Source organism: Pinus tabuliformis, chromosome 3_2 (genome assembly GCF_031772625.1).
Source record: "Pinus tabuliformis cultivar Carrire ecotype Pingquan chromosome 3_2, CPIR1, whole genome shotgun sequence".
Lineage (NCBI taxonomy): Eukaryota > Viridiplantae > Streptophyta > Pinopsida > Pinales > Pinaceae > Pinus > Pinus tabuliformis.
In genome coordinates, this window is record NC_142302.1 from 1,104,051,306 (window position 1) to 1,104,069,197 (window position 17,892).

The window sequence follows — 17,892 nt, forward strand, 5'->3', positions numbered from 1 at the left end:
ATCTAAGTCGTTTTGTTAATATCAATGTTGAAACTGAGTACAAATAGAGGGGGATGATGGAATCTGGGCTTGCTTTTATAAGCATGCAAACCCGAAAATGGCTCAAATTGGTAACTCGCACTGCACAGAAATTCTATCATTGTTGTTGGAGGTGAACTGTGATTTATGCCCTCCAAAAATTCTATAAAATTAACCGGAGGATACTCTCACCCAAATCTACCAAACGCAGAAAAATCTTGGGCTATTCCAGTTGACCTGGAAAGCCCCAAAAAGTGCAAATTACCCAAAAAATATTGTTGTTGTTGTTGTTGCTGCTGGAGAAGAACTAAAATTTCTTCCCTCGAAACTACTCAGAAAATTATGAAAATTTAACCCGAAGCTCCTCGCACCAAACCCATAAAAAACCCATAAATGTTTTGGCTTAACTCCAAGCCAAGATCAAGCCCACCAAGTGGTGTGAATTACCTAGTTTATCAATAAAATGCACCGTTGAATGAAAGTTGATTTACAACCTGAACACTGCCCAGAAAATTCTGAAATTTTAACCACAGATTCCTGTCACAAAACCCAAAAAAATCTTGGGTTGATTTCGACTCATCTGGAAAGCCCCAAATAGTGCGAAAATCCCAGATTGCCCAGCTCTATGTCCAGTAGGAAATTACCTTAGAAAATGATCCAAATCCACCTCTAGAAATCGCTGAAAATCACCTCAAAAATCTCCTCCGGAAATAGATCCAATTCCCAGCCAACTACATCTAAATTTCCAACCCTAAACCCCTGCGGAGATTATGCCTAGGAACCCCAGTGCAGGCTTAGAAAAGAAGAATTCAGCCTAACAATATACCATTGTTTTAGCCATGTAAATTGGTGCCAATCTCCTCCTGCCAAGAGAAAAACTCTTGCAAATGCCCAGAACCTGCAAACAAAGAGAGTTTCTCTAAATGATCATTGTAGTTCTCCTTTTGCGCCTAGGTAGTGTGAATGGCTGAGGGAAATCTTTGCAATTATCTCCAATGGAAGCCCTGAAGTAGACTCCCTAAGGCCTCACTAGGGAGATACTCAAAGTTTTCCAAAATGAGGGTGGAATTTCCGCTTGGAATTCCTGTGCTAAACAACATTTTTTTCTTGTGCTAAACAACCCCAAGAGAAGATGAAAGGTGAAATGTAATAGACAAAAGATGATCAACAAATGAGTCCATCCTCCTTTTATAATTTCTCCCCATGCTTCTAGACTCCCTTTTTAATTATTATTTTATTGGTGGGGGCCATTTTCCACTAGGTGACTTTTTCCTCCATTTTAATAAAATAATAATTTGCCACCAATCTCCATTAAAATAATATTTTGCCTCCCTTCAATAAAATATTATTTTGCAACATTCCATTAAAATAATATTTTTTGTCTTTTCTCACAAAATAATATTTTCCCCTTTTTTAATATTATCAATTAGCAAAACTCCTTAGTGATTTTAGCATGCACAAAATTGGGGACATGACAATCCTCCCCGCCAAAAATTGCTTGTCCTCAAGCAATATCACTACATGTTGTTGATCCACAAGTTGGCTGAGCTAATGCTAGAGCCCCAAATGTGCCACTAAACCACTCCTCACTATCGCACCACCACCACATGAATAAATCCTATGTCACTAGGGTCCCAAACCAACCTGACCTCCTCCTATGGAACATCCTGCCATACTGGCAAAGTCCCCCATGTCATCAGTGAATCACTAAAACCCAATGGAAGATCTGAATGATCTTTCCCTGTATAAACCAACTCATCCCTAAGGGTAGCTGAATTGTCGAATCCTATGATGCCTGAATGCCATGCTTTAATGGAGAGAGTTTGGATTAGGTGACAACCCCTTCTCTGAGTTTGCCACCAAGAACACACCTTGTGGGGTTGAGAATTTTTCCCATACTAACCTAGGTGTGCAAGCGAGGCGGCAACAAACCTCACTTAAGAGTTTCATCAATCTCTCTCAAGTGGTTGAGAGCACTAGTTTGACTAGAGACAAAAAATCATGTTTCGGTCATGTTTTCTTTTTATTTAATTTTTTGTCTTTTTGTCTTTTTCCCTACTTTTTTGAGTAAAATTGATTTTTCATAAAGAAAAACCAAAATTTTCACCCAAAAGGGGGTACTAAGGTAATTATGGGTACTCTAGGAATGAAAACGAGTACTAATGCCATATGAAACCTCCTAGTACCACTTTTTTATTTGTTACATGAAATTAATTTTTAAAATATCGTTTTTGCGGGAAACTTTCAATTATTAAAAAATCCTATAAAAATCTAATGCAATTCTATAAGACTTAATATAATGCCTAGCATGGTAATACACATTGACCCTAGATTTAGATAACACCTTTAGAGCCTAGATATTAAGACACACTCCATCTTTGGAGGATGTGAGTGAAAAAAAAACACTCTAGAGCAACTTCCTTAATAACCAAGACCCAAGGGGCTAAGATTTTAACATAAGTTCATCATCCTAGTAACATTTTTTATAATTCCACCATAGGGTATGTAGATTGCATAGAGAAAGAAGAGAGAAGAAGAGGAGGCAAAATTGCTCTGCAGGACTTCTGTGTAATACTCAAACACAGAAACTAGAATCTGAAATACAGAAAGCCTGAAGAATTTAAATTTGTACTTACCTTAACTGCTGCTGATTCTGCTGGTGTTGCTGATTCTGCTGGTGATGTCGTGGCTATTTTGATCCAGTCTCCGGGAGACCAATACCACCCAACCAGACTGAGCAAACCTAGCTGCTCAATCCAGAAAGCTGCTCACAGAAGCTCTCTGTCCCTCCGTGCCCAGAACCTCAAACGGCTTAAAGCTCTTCCAATGGATAATTATCTTCTCCTGGTTTTCTTCTGGTGAATTTCTGCTTCTGGTTCTCTCTGCTCCTCTCTGGTTTTTCCCCCTAACTCTCGAGCCAGGCTGCCGGTTTTATCTATGAGCCTGGCGGTGACCGCCCTCCTGCCTACAGCCACCGCCTTCCCTCGACTCGACACGCCTCCCATGCAATTTAAGCCCTCTGATATTATCCTGTTAACGCACTCTGTGACAACACTTAGATTCTTTAAATTTATATAGTTCCGTGTTCTATAATGGATTTTGGCCATCAATCTTAGAGCTTGATCTTGTCAGTACCTGTGTTCATCGATGTAGCCAAGTCCTTTACAGTAAGCTACGGTTTCCCACAGTAGATTTAGCCTGATCATCGACAGATTTTTCCTGATCATATTCTACGCTTGGGCTTCACGATATTTGTGGCTTCAGCGTTATAATTTGATAGCCCGCTTCTACAACTTGGATACGTGCTCTGTTCTTCTGAATTGTTTAGATAAGATCCCAATATCTTTTTCTATAATTACCCAGATTTCACAGTTCTCATTGCCTTTATACAGGGGCTGGCATCTTTGCTGCTATCTATCTTGTTTTAATATATCATCCACTGGTAGATATCCTTCCTTGAAAAATGATCGGTATAGCAGATTATTTTTCAGGTTATTTTGTGTCTGTAGCAGACTGTTTGGGAGGCAATCTCGAAGATTCCAGAGTTACCACAATTTAGCAAAATCTAACATTTGCATCCTCAATATCTGGTTGGTAACCCTTGAGCAATCCTAAAAGGCGGGAGACGTAAGAAGCACAGGGCACGCATCAGAACACCATGTTTCATACTGAAAGTCAATTTTTCTATTCGTGTAGTCTTGTTTTGTGAAGGTTCCTATTTTTTACAAAAATACGTCAACTTTTGTTGATCCACATGATTGGGAATTGTTCCAAGCTAAGTTACCAGAAAACGGATACGGAAACGAATACGGGTACGGGGTTTGAAACGGATACGGCAAATTTTCAAAAAATCTGGATACGATACGGCAGGAAACGGCACATAATATATATATATATATATATATATATATAGATATATATATATATATATTAAAAATAAAAAATTCATATTACCATTCATATTTCAGAATCTAGATTATCTGTATCATCTATGATCTATCATGATTCATGATTCATCATCATCAATTCAAGTTTCAACATATGCCATATTGAAGCAACGTTTTCAGTGTTCATTCTCCAAAGAGGCAGAGATTACCTTCTCATATCAAGCCAAGGGTTCCTTTTTTGCTGGCTAAATATATCTTGTTATCTGGGCTGAGTTTACCTCTTATTACTTGCTAGTCGAGTTTGCTGCTTTGTGGGCTGAGTTCTGCCATTTTAAATGGGCTCAGTTTTGTCCTTTTGAGGACCCAGTTCCAGTCTATTTCTGGAGTTCAAGATGCTACTAAAAAGGGGGTTTAGTCCCTTGTTGTGCCATTCATGCTGCCCAAGACCTCTGTTATTGGTGGCTGAGGATTTGTTTGGAAGAACTGTGGGTAATATTTGATATCAGTCTTGCGTTTTTTGAATCTATCTTGTGCTAGACCAAAACAGTTCCAATAAAAACTTAAAAGCCAAGGGAGGCAGTCTTGCTTGTGTCTGCCTGTATCATGTCAATTATGTTCCAACTTCCAAGATGAAGATAATGCCAAATGGCAAAACCTCTGATTCTTTGTCCTTTTATGATATAATGGAATGAAGCCATGGAATCCTTTGATTCCAGCATTGTTAATCCAGGTTTGCCTGTGTATTTATTATTAAAATAAAACGAACTATTTCCCTCTTCATGGATGTTTGAGCCATTTCAGAGCATTGCTGCACTGATCTCAAAATTTAAAAATTTGAAATAACCTTTAAGATAACTGGGGTGCTTTCATAGCTCTTCTTCCCATTTCAGTGACCAGTCCATTAAAATCTTTAGAGGGCCATTTCATAAACTACTTTCAGATCATGTTCTTGTACTGTACAGTATCCTATCTTAATAACAGATTTTTAAAACTACAAGCGTTTCCAATTTCTGGGTCTAACAGACCAAAGCTCATTCTCAATAATTCATGTGCCTTTTAAGTTTTTACATAGTACTTTCCAATTTTCACGTCTAAAAGACCAAAGCACATCCTTAACAATTCCTGTCCTTTATTGCATAGCAGTTCACGATTTGCTGAAACGTATTGGTTTTTTTAAAACGGGAGGGCTTTTTCAGGAAAACGCCTGAAGAACGGCCAGAGAAAAAACAAAACGTTTCCAAATCACCCAAAACGTTTTTTGGCCGTTTTTTTGCCGTTTCTAGGGTGGATACGTATCCAAAATGTAAAACGGTGTTTTGGCCCTTCAGGCAGCCGTTTCCGGTATCCTAGGTTCCAAGTGGTTCCAAATCCGCATGGACAAATCCGCATTGATAAATTTGTACAAGTCTTTTTAGATGATATTCTCATCTATTCCAAGAATGAAGAAGAGCATGAAGATCATTTGCGGATAGTGTTGTCCTGCCTTAGAGAACGTCAGTTATATGGAAAACTATCCAAGTGTTCTTTTTTTCAGGAAAAGATTCATTATTTGGGTCACATCATATCAGGTGAAGGGATTTCCATAGATCCTGAGAAGGTAAAAGCGATCATGGAATGGCCAATACCGAAAAATGCACATGAGATACGAAGCTTTATGGGTTTAGCAGGTTATTACCGGAGATTTGTGGAGGGATTCTCTAAAATCGCAAAGCCAATCACAACCCTCCAGCGTAAAGGTGTTAAGTATGAGTGGACCGAGGAATGTAATAAAGCATTCTCTGAACTCAAAAGACTACTCACCAGTGCACCAATCCTAAGAGTCCCTGATATGGGCAAAGACTTCACGGTATGTACTGATGCATCCAAGCAAGGGCTGGGTGCAGTGTTGATACAGGATAAGGGAGTGATAGCTTATGCTTCCAGAAAGCTAAAACCTCATGAAGAACTCTATGCAACCCATGATTTAGAATTGGCCGCTGTAATGCTAGCTTTAAAGATTTGGAGACACTATCTGGTGGGACGAAATTTTACACTTAAAAGCGACCATCAAAGTCTACAATATTTGTTCACCCAAAGAGACTTAAATGCCAGGCAAAGACGATGGAGTGAATTCCTAAGTGAATATGACTTCGAAATATCATATATTAAGGGAAAAGAAAATGTAGTAGCTGATGCTTTAAGCAGGAGACCTCGGATATTCTCTCTCATACCCATTAAAGTGGACTTAAGACAACGAGTACTGGATCGTCTTATAAAAGACAGCTGGTATTTAAAGGTGAGGGCAAGTCTTGAGGGAATTAAGGCAAAAGAATCTAAATTTGAGGGTTATGAATTAGAAAACGATGGGATCCTACGATTCCATGGAAGGATGTACATTCCTGATGATAAAGATCTTCGAGATACCATCCTTGGGGAAGCTCACAAAGCAGTATATTGTGCTCATCCTGGAGTAGGGAAAATGTATGCGGATACCAAGAAACTCTTCTTTTGGGCAAGCATGAAGCGTGATATCGCTCAATTTGTTGCAAAATGTTTGGAATGTCAGCAAGTAAAGGCAGATCATCGTCACCCAGCGGACCTCTTACAACCCCACGACATTCCTATGTCTAAATGGGAGACCATTTCTATGGATTTTATCACTGGACTACCTCTTACTTCTCAAAGACACAATGCCATTCTGGTAGTGGTGGATAAATTAACAAAAAGCGCCCATTTCATTCCGGTAAGAGATACTTATGATGTTGTTGACGTAGCTCGAGTATTCATAAATGAAATTATCAGATTTCATGGAGTACCTAAGAAGATTATATCCGATAGAGATTCGCGATTCACTTCCAGATTCTGGACTTGCATGCAGACAACCTTAGGTACTCAGCTAAATTTAAGCACTGCTTACCATCCTGAGACTGATGGGCAAACTGAAAGAGTAAATCAGGTACTTGAAGACATGTTGCAAATGTATGTGATGGATCAGCAATCACACTGGGAAAAGTATTTACCCTTAGTCGAATTCGCATACAACAACAGTTACCACAGTTCGATTGGGATGCCTCCATTTGAAGCTTTATATGGCAGACCTTGCAGAACACCGTTAAGTTGGGACAGGTTAGAAGATCGAGTGATAATAGGACCAGAATTAATCCATGAAATGGAAGCGCAGGTCAGACAGATTAGACAACGATTAAAGGAAGCCCAGGATAGACAAAAGAGTTATGTTGATGCTCACCGAACTGATAGGAGGTATGAAGTAAGGGACCAGGTCTTCGTCCGCATCAAACCAAATAAAAGTGCTATTCGATTCGGAAAAGGGACAAAGTTGTCACCCCGATTTATAGGACCGTTTAAAGTCGTGGAAAGAGTTGGACCTGTTGCCTATCGTCTTGCCCTGCCACCTCACCTGCATAGAATTCATAATGTATTTCATGTTTCTGTATTAAGACATTATATAGCTGATCTATCTCATAACATCCAGTGGAAAGAATTGCAGGTATCGGACAAGGGAGTCATAACGGTCGAACCGTTACGTATACTGGAATGTAGAGTCCGACAGCTGAGGAACCGTCTGGTGGACCAAGTTAAGGTCCAATGGGGCAAGTACAGTCCTGGATCAGCAACTTGGGAAAATACAGAGGACATATGTCAGAGATACCCTAATTTATGTCCATTTTGAAGAACTTTACAATATGTTTAGTATATATTTACTTCACTACAATCAGAGACTCAGATACATTTTGAATGATTATGGATAAACATGAAACTTTATGGCATAATATATGTTTAAATTCCTGCTGGTACATGGATACCAAAACAATATATGTGGTTCATTTTACTAAGTTATAGTTGTTTAAGGAAAGACCTTTATTTATAGATCGGATTTATTTATTTTGTCAAATATGATCAATGGGATAGAAATCAGGAAGTGAATACAATCTAGGTGAACGTCAAAAGACATGCATGGAATATGGCAAAATATGTTATGCTGTAGTGTCATATGTGAATAATACATGAGTTATTTTGAATATGCTGATGCACATTTTACAAATGCATGGGTAAGTGTATGATTGCAGGTAAATGATCCAATTTCCGAGATGACCACGTGATGACAGAACCTCAGACCAATTAAAGCTCAAAGTGATTCTATGATAGGGTAGTAGCCCTAATTTTACTAGGAGGGGTGGAGGTGTTACCCACCGTTTATCCTCCGAACCCTGGAGTCATGGGAGGATTGTGCGAGTCACGCTCCTCTAGACGTGTGATGATGACTGCCGGATGCCTACTGGGAATCAGGTCGGTATAGCCGACGCTGTCACCTTAGTGTTTATGAATGGTTAGGTCAGTAAAATTGACGCCATGGCATACTCCAGTAGAAGACGGATAGGATGGGAGCAGAAGAGATTAGGGAGGATAGGATGATTTTGAATAGCTTGGGGACCTGGATAGAAAAGGTCATGTCCATTAAAACCTTGAACTTAAAACTCTAAACTTCGGGACGAAGTTCTCGGAAGGGGGGGTGTATGTAACGACCCATCTAAATTGATCCATTTTATAAAATTTTAAACTTTATCATATATATATATATATATATATATATATATATATTAAATTTTATAAAATATATAAGTGAACTTTATAAAATGAAATTTTATAAAATATATCATGGAACTTTATAATATATATAAATGAAATGTTATAAAACATGTAATTAAACTTTATAATATATATAACTGAAATGTTATAAAACATGTAATTAAACTTTATAATATATATATAACTGAAATGTTATAAAACATATAAATGAACTTTATAAACGTAAATCTAAACTGTGCTAAAGATATATATATATACCAAAGATCATTAAAGGGCCCTTTTAAAAGGGGGACGCTTGCAACCACCTGAAAATTTATAACAGAGTGCGTTAACAGGATAATATCAGAGGGCTTAAATTGCATGGGAGGCGTGTCGAGTCGAGGGAAGGCGGTGGCTGCAGGCAGGAGGGCGGTCACCGCCAGGCTCATAGATAAAACCGGCAGCCTGGCTCGAGAGTTAGGGGGAAAAACCAGAGAGGAGCAGAGAGAACCAGAAGCAGAAATTCACCAGGAGAAAACCAGGAGAAGATAATTATCCATTGGAAGAGCTTTAAGTCGTCTGAGGTTTTGGGCACGGAGGAACAGAGAGCTTCTGTGAGCAGCTTTCTGGATTGAGCAGCTAGGTTTGCTCAGTCTGGTTGGGTGGTATTGGTCTCCCGGAGACTGGATCAAAATAGCCACGACATCACCAGCAGAATCAGCAGCACCAGCAGAATCAGCAGCAGTTAAGGTAAGTACAAATTTAAATTCTTCAAGCTTTTTGTATTTCAGATTCTAGTTTCTGTGTTTGAGTATTACACAAACGACCCATCTAAATTGATCCATTTTATAAAATTTTAAACTTTATCATATATATATATATATATATATATATATTAAAGTTTAAAATTTTATAAAATGGATCAATTTAGATGGGTCATTACATTCTGGGCTTGAAACTTTGACCAGTGCCTTGCCCAACTTTGATGGTTTTTCCTTTCTCTGCTAGGCACATTGGCAGGTAACAATAGGGAAGCCTCCCCTGTGGTGAAAGTCCACTAGAGGGAAGGAGGTGGTGGCTGTGGTGACAATGGGCCACACCTCATATTGTTGTCCCTTGATCTAGCTCTAGCCTTGCAAGCTACCCTCACAGGGCCTGCTGGATTTTGAGGCAACAGGCCTCATTGAAGGTCAATGATTTTTCAAGCCTAAACAATCTAACGGCTACCAATGATGCATTCAAGAGAGTATTTGAGCTAACATTCAGACAACCACAAGAAGACTTTGGAAAATAGCATCAAATATTATGGGATCCCAAAAACAAATAGCCGTGGGGTCATTTTTTTAGTAGGAAAGAGATACAGTACTGTACACTTGATCAGGAGATGCAAAGTCAGATATGATATGTCAAATCAAGAAGAGACCTAATTTACTGAAAATCAAATTGTTTAGTATCACCAAATACCAAAAAAATCACTGGCATCTAACCCCCCAAACAGCGGTTGCACAAAGACAGAAAAACAAAAGTACTAAAAAGAATACTTCTTAGGCTTTAGATCCGCTAAGATGTGTATAAAATCATAGAAAAGGCATTATATGAGCACAAGCATACTCCTCAATCTCAAGTTTGGTTCTTTACTATGTGGGGCCATAAGATACAATAAATTTAAGGACTAAAATTGACATTGTGATAGTTGTTAAATCAGCTACTTTCAGTAAAATTAACTGAACAAATTATGTTAGTCTAGTAGTTCTTAACTCTCTACTTTATATAGATATACAATCCAGAATGTGTAGTAGTCCCCAGAGATGAGTTATTAACTTATTGGACAGTTAGAAAGCATTTTACATGCCAGTTATAGAGTTGTGTAATCAAGCTACAGTCAAAAAGCATTATGTCTTCTTGGTTAGAAAAACTGGGATGTGAAAATAATTATGGAACAAAACAGAAGAAGCAAAAACAACGAACTGTCATTAACAAACAGGACTGCCGTAGTTAGTATATCACCTAGACAACTATCTTATTGGGACAAACAGTATGAATAGTTTGCATTAGCCAAATTTACAATTAGACAAAGTTATGGAGCCATTTATCTAAGCACTTGCATGGACCAAAGATGCAACACTAATAACGCTAGAAAGAAGCATGTATGCTAATCACCAACTAACAAAGTACAATTTCTCATGTAATCTGTAGAACTGAATACTTTAAAATCTCACGCCCTGACTCTCAATTTCCAACAAAGTGCAGACTGTTTATTTGCTTCAAATGCTTCCTGATACCTCCTCCAACATCCATATCAGTGTTGATTATTTTTACTATCCCACAAACTGTAACCACATCACCAGGTATGCATGCATCCACTAGATCTTCAGTTAATTCACACTCTACAGTTCGAGGCATTCTTCCCTCTTCATGATTTTGAGCGTGCAAGAGCTCCTGTATCCTGCATCAGTATAGAACTACTATGTCAGGTTCATCTTTACAATCTTTTCTATGAAGAGAACAAATTTGTGAACATTCAGAAAATTGGGTTAATATTACTGAACATTTGAAACTCGTTTGAACACCTGATTTTCTGAAAATCAAGGGTCTGTGCTTCACATCTGACAGGAATAAACGTTTTGCTTTTGCAACTCGGAAGAATGCAACTGGATGGTGGTGAGTATTTCCCATCAGGAAACCGACATGTCACTGTCGATCGACATTTTGTACATGTAAAATTCATTTGTACCACTAAAGGTTTAACTATGCTCATCTTCACAACTGTTCCATGCACAGATACAAGTCTTCCTGTCGAGATAATCATGGCAAGTCAAAAATGAATTCATCAATGCAGGGTTTGAGTTCAATAATTAAATTTGAGGAACATAATTATATTCCAGTTACTGACTGGTGTGGTAACGGAAAATTATAGAAAACAATTACCAATAAAAGCAGATTTCAAATTCTTAAGTGCCAGCATAGAGTCAGGATGGTTATATAATCTAATATTGATTTTTCCATGATAATCTGTTGGCTTGTCACACGCCAATACCTGTTTGACAGAAATATGTATGTTAATTATGGGATTACAAAGTTTTCTAAATCCATGGCACTTTTTATTGCCTTGCATTGGCATTGACAATATATTGCATGGAGACTGACGAGCAGCCTCAAAAGGTCTTTCGTAAGAAAAAACAAGAAAGAAACTTACAAAACTAGCGACAAAGATAATGATATACCTCGTGGACAGAAGCTGCCAAGCACAAGAGAGCTTCTTTAGGCACCGCATCCAATGCTACATAGAACTCCTTAACTGTACACGTTTTCTTAAGTTCTAAGAAGTTCACAGGCAAACAGGACATTCTATCTTCGTGTCGGACCTATTCCAACAAAATCAAAAACAAAAAGGATCTAATTAGTTTCTATAAAATAAACAGCATTTTGCTTATTAAATGACATGTCTTGAGAACATTAGTGCTAAAGATTATAAAAATCAACTCAAATCTAATATTATTTCATTCAAGTTGCTGTAACACATTATTGCGCACTACATCCTTTTTTATTGGAATCTTTACAATTGCAATGTTTCCCATCAACAAGATATGTTTGATAATGTGGTTAGTGATGAGCCCTACGATTGTCCTTTCCAATCACATATTTCATCATCTTTTTTCTTCAAAAGCAATTCGTTTTCTCCATTTTATTTCCATTTTACCCTCATTATCCATTACCTTCAGTATGGTTGGATTATGTGTTAAAAAATGAGTATTTTTATAGTAAGTTAATGAATTTGCATATCTTGGTGTGGAGAGCAGTCATGAGCTATGGAGGGTTTTTCCAACAATACCAATGCTGTAGAATTATTCTGCGGCACAAGTCATACAAACCTAAACATCCCTTCAACCGAGACTTTCTGCAGCGGAAGAATTTGAATGAAATGGAACTACTGTGGCGGGAGTTTTCATCAGCAGCAGTATGATTGTAATTTTGTAATTTTCGTAATTGTTTATTTTTTACACTGACTACTCCTGTAAACAGTTTAATTTCATTCCACCATTTCAGACGCTCAGTCCATTCAAGTTAATTATAGGCTGAAAGGAGGAGCATTATACAAGAGTTAATTAGTTTTTATTGTATGCTAATTATAGGCACTTATCTATTTTTAACTGAAAAGTAGCTACCTTACTGCATGTTGTTGATTTGTGGTAGCATCGGATGTGCTCTAGCCATGAAAATTGGTGGAGAGGCTAAAGCACATGAGATCTCCAAGACCCAGAAATGGTTTGGGCAGATTCTAACCGGTTTGGGAGATATTAACATAATTAATATTTTTAATGGAATTCTTAAGTATAAACTTAGGAAAAATAAAATATTAATGGGTATTAATATAAAACTGGGTTAGAAAGTTCCAAAAGTCATGGATCAAGCCAAATCTAATCTTAGCCGTTGATTAGATATTTAATCTCGGTCGTCGAAGGACCAGCAGGAAAAGTATAAAAGAGGCTTGAAGGTCAATGGGAGAACACACTGAGGGAGACTAGTCAGTTCGATTTCTAGAGCGGGGTTAGTTGAGAAATTCGAACTAGTGGTCTGGGGAGCAGCTGGAGGGAGCGGGTACGAAACAAAGAGTCGGGATCAACACCAGAAGACCAGCACAGAGGTTGGAGAGGCAGACACAGAGGCAACAGACTGCACAGTCACTGGAAGGCATGCGTGGGTGACGCAGAGAGGCCCAGTACGGATGCAGAGAGGCAGGAGCTGACGCAATAGGTCTGGGAACTGCATAGAGGCCAGTAAACCTAACGTTGAGCTTGGAAGAAGTGCTAGAGAATTTGTTCTCTGTTGGGTAAGCCAGTGTGGCACCCAGTTGTACTGAAGAATCGCTGAATAATAAAATCCTCCTATGCTGCACCGGTTTTCCCGCATTGGGTTTTTTCGGGGACATTTGTCCAAAATATATGTGTTGATGTGTTGATTCTTGTGCATGTGTTTGTTTCTATATTATGGTGTGATATCTGCAGCAGAATTTATTTTAATGTTTACTGAAGGGTTTTTCGTAAATAACTTATTCGCAAATAAGCAGGTAAAATAAATCAATTGTTGCAGTGATAGAATTTTCACATGGTATCAGAGCAAGTAATTAGAGACAAGAAGCGAAAATCAATTATGGGTTGAGACCATGATGCAGAGGCATCTACGTCAAGAGACTCACATAGATTTTCAAAAAATTGCACAAGAGATAGTGACTTCAATTTCTCTATGTTGGCTTCCAGGCTGGAAGAAGTGGCTTGTGTGACTAGCTCTGCATCATCAGAAGTATGGTATATAGACAATGGAGCCTCTTGGCATATGACGGGAATATGGGAATGTTTCTCAGATTATCGAGAGGAGAGGATGAACTTTCAGATCACCACAAGGAACAAGGCAAAGTGTACTCCAATAGGGAGGGGTACCATAGTTTTTCAAACAGAAACGGGAGAGCGTTCCATGCTACCAATGTGCTACATGTACCAGGATTAGGGATGAATTTACTTTCCGTGTCGCAACTTCAAGGCAAAGGCTATGACGTTTTCTTCATCAAGGAGAAAGTATACGTCAAATACCCAAGCTGGAAAAAAAGTGCAGATCGAGATCAAAAGTAATAGGTTGTACAGACTACAACTAGAATCACCAATGGCACTAATAGGCAGTCATGGAGAAAAGGATTTGAACAAACTATGGCATAGAAGAATGGGACATTTGCACCATGGGGCTCTGAGAATTCTCAGAAACATAGTAACAGGAGATCAGGATCTCAGTACGGAACGAGATGATGTATGCAGAGGATGTGCTCTGGGAAAGTATGCTAAAGCAGCATTTTCTACAAGTAAGAACAGGGCTAAGAGTGTACTGAGATTGATACACTCAGATATCTGCGAACCTATGTCCACTAAAGCTCTTAGTGGTGTCGAATACTTTCTTACCTTCATTGATGACCACTCAAGGAAAACTTGGATTTATTTTCTAAAAACCAAGGATGAGGTTTTCTGTCGATTCAAAGAGTTCAAGGCTCTGGTGGAGAATCTGACTAGAAAGAAAATAAAAGTTTTGCGCTCAAATAATGGTGGAGGGTATGTCGATAAGGACTTCACTGATTTTTGCACTAAGGAGGGCATCAGAAGACTAGAGCAGAATGGAGTAGCAAAAAGGAAGAACTGGATTATTGTAGAAGCAGCTAGGGCCATGATATATGATCAAGATATGCCAAAATTCCTGTCGACATAAGCATGCAACACAACAGTCTATGTTCAGAACAGGACTCCTCATCAGGCTTTGGGCAAGACTACTCCAAAGAAATTTTTCACAAGGAAGACGCCTGAAGTCAGTCATTTCAGGATATTTGGGAGCTTAGCATATTGCCGCGTACCCGAGGAAAAGAGGAAGAAGCTGGATCAAACTGTACAAAAAGGATATTAGTGGGATATAGCGAGAACGCTAAGGCATACAGAATCTATCTTCCAAGGAGCAGGAAGGTAGTAGTTCGACGAGATGTGAAGTTCATGGAGGAGAGGGCTTTCAGAAAATCTCGAGAAATGCCTTCCGAGGAGCAGCCAAAAGAGGAGTCGTTGGTCAAACCTCTTCAACCAATGGAAGTAAAGAATTCTTCCTCGGATCAGGAAGAATCTCAGGATGAGGAGTTAACAGAAGCACCTGCTGGTAGAGGTAGAACAAGCAGGGAACTTCGTCAGATTCTACGAGATGCAAAGGACTTCATTGGTGTGCCAAGAAACAATAAGAGGGAGGGAAAACAGCCAAATAGATATCACGCATTAGTAGCTCAGGATGGGGAGCCTACAAGTTTTCATGAGGTAGAACAACATCAGGTTTGGCTAGATGCGATGGTAGAGGAGTACAACTTCATAATGGTGAACAATGTCTAGGAGGTAGTGCCAGGCCTCAAGGCAGATCAAATACGCTGCAGATGGCAGTATTGGGAAATACAAAGCCAGGTTTGTGGCTAAGGGGTATGCTCAAAAGGAAGGAATTGACTACAAAGAGACCTTCGCCCCGATAGCCAGGTATACATCTATTAGAACCGTGATATCTCGTGCAGCACAGATAGGGTGGGAGATTCATGAGATGGATGTCAAAACAGCATTTCTGAACGGGGTGATAGAAGACGAGGTATACATTGAACAACCAGAGGGCTTTGAGGCACATGAGAAAAAGTCTCATGTATGCAGATTGAAGAAAGCCTTGTATGGGCTGAAACAGGTACCTAGAGCATGGTATGGTCGAATCAATAGCTACTTGCAGAAGATGGGATTTGTCAAGAGTGGTGCAGATCCAAATCTCTACTATCTGGTTGTAGAGAATGAGCCTCTAATCTTAATATTGTATGTGGATGAACTCTTTCTAACAGGATCATCCAGGCTCATTAGGGACTGTAAGAAGAATCTAGCCACCGAATTCGATATGAAGGATTTGGGACGAATGCATTGTTTCCTAGGGTTGGAAGTTTGGCAGCAAAATGGGGAAACCTTCCTTGGGCAAGGGAGATATTCTACAGAAATCCTGGAGAGATTCAAGATGGAGGACTGTAGACCCATGGCTACTCCAATGATCACCAACTAGAAGAAGATTAATGCATCGGAAGACAAGGATGTTGATCCCACCTTATACAGACAGCTCATAGGGTCCCTGATGTATCTGGTCAATACCAGGCCTGACATTTGTTATGTTGTCAACACCCTCAGTCAATTCATGGTGGAACCAAAGAGGGCGCATTGGGCAGCAACCAAACATGTTCTCAAATATATATAGGGAACAGTCAACTATGGACTCTTGTACACCAAGAGTAAGGATATCAGATTGAATGGATTTACTGATGCATATTGGGCAGGAAGTTCAGTGGATCGGAAAAGTACCTCTGGGTAATGTTTCAACATTAGATCAGGAATGACCTCTTGGTGCAATAGGAAACAGAAATCCATGGCTCTGAGCTCAGCAGAGGCAGAACATATGGTCACAAGCACAACTTTGTGCGAGGCCATATGGCTCAGAAAACTGCATGTGAACCTATTTAGAAGAAAGATGGAGGCAACCAAGATCATGCTCGATAATCAGAGTTGCATCAAGCTCTCTAAGAATCTAGTGTTTCATGATCGGTCAAAGCATATTGATATCCGGTGTCACTTTGTCAGAGATTGTTGATTTGGGGTAGCATCGGATGTGCTCTAGCCATGAAAATTGGTGGAGAGGCTAAAGCACATGAGATCTCCAATACCCATAAATGGTTTAAGCAGATTCTAAGCAGTTTTGGAGATATTAAAATAATTAATATTTTTAATGGAGTCCCTAAGTCTAAACTTAGCGAAAATAAAATATTAATGTGAATTAATATAAAACTGTGTTAGAATGGTCCAAAAGTCATGGATCAAGCCAGATCTAATATTAGTCGCTGATTAGGGACTTAATCTCGGTCGTTGATTTGTCAACGAGAAAAGTATAAGAGGAGGCTTGAGGATCACACAGAGAACACACTGAGTTGATCAAGAATTCGATTTTTTGGGGTAGGGCTTGCTGAAGAAATCGAAGGAGTGATCAGAGTTGCAGCTGAGGGGCAGTGAATGCAGTAGCAGAGAGGCAGAGATAGTATCAGGAGCATCAACGCAGAATCCAGGAGAGGGTTGACGGAGAGCCAGCTAGAGGCCACGCAGAAGCAACCAGAGGCCACGCAGAGGCAGCCAGGAGCTGCGTAGAACCTGAGGAGAGCCAACGTGGGAGACGCAGAGGCTCCAAATAGGCTGACGTTAGGCAGACGCTGGGCCAATGAGGCTGACACTGGGAGATTTCGTGTGGCAGATTGGGGTTAATATCTGTCTCCGACTAAGAGGTACTACTGCCGAGGGCATTCTCTATTGGGTGAGCCATTTCTGGCTCCCAAATTTTATTCTGAAACTGCTTAATAATAAAACCCTCAGATAGCTGCATCGGTTTTCCCGCATTGAGTTTTTCCGGGAACATTAGTCCAAAAATAACGGTGTCACTTGTGTGCTTGTTTTTCCTTCAGTTGATGATCTGTATGTGTTGAGACTATACTTGTATTTATTTTTAGTATTGACATGGTAAATAACTTGTTAATTAACAGAACAAGTAGGAAGAAATAAATTAGAAAGTACAGGAAGGATTTCTAATAATTAGACTTAGAAATTCCAACAGAGACTATGTCCAACGAGGAGTTGTACAATTGAGCTACACTCCTACAGGAGAACAGGTGGCAGACATCCTTACCAAGGCCCTTGGAAGAACCAAGTTTGATTATTTCAGGGAGAAGATAGGGATGATAAAGAATCCATTTCAGTAGCAGAAATGGGTATGATGTTGCAGTGCAGTAGCAGTCAGTAATAGCACGATGCAACATGATGAGAAGGAGTTTGCAATGCAGATGCAGTGT

The 17,892-nt window shown here is 39.3% G+C and overlaps 1 protein-coding gene across 2 annotated transcripts in view; it reads right to left on the reverse strand.

Annotated features, from left to right (window-relative positions):
* The window catches only part of LOC149184523 (putative DNA helicase MCM8), a 328,833-nt gene that overhangs the window by 193,341 nt on the left and 117,600 nt on the right, over positions 1-17,892 (reverse strand). For both annotated transcript variants that reach the window (XM_089417565.1, XM_089417564.1), the window contains exons 2-5: positions 11,696-11,836; positions 11,400-11,508; positions 11,042-11,264; positions 10,754-10,917 (exon numbers count right to left, since the gene is read on the reverse strand). In XM_089417565.1, coding sequence (XP_089273691.1) covers positions 10,754-10,917; positions 11,042-11,264; positions 11,400-11,508; positions 11,696-11,836 — 637 coding nt within the window. The remainder of the gene's footprint in view (positions 1-10,753; positions 10,918-11,041; positions 11,265-11,399; positions 11,509-11,695; positions 11,837-17,892) is intronic.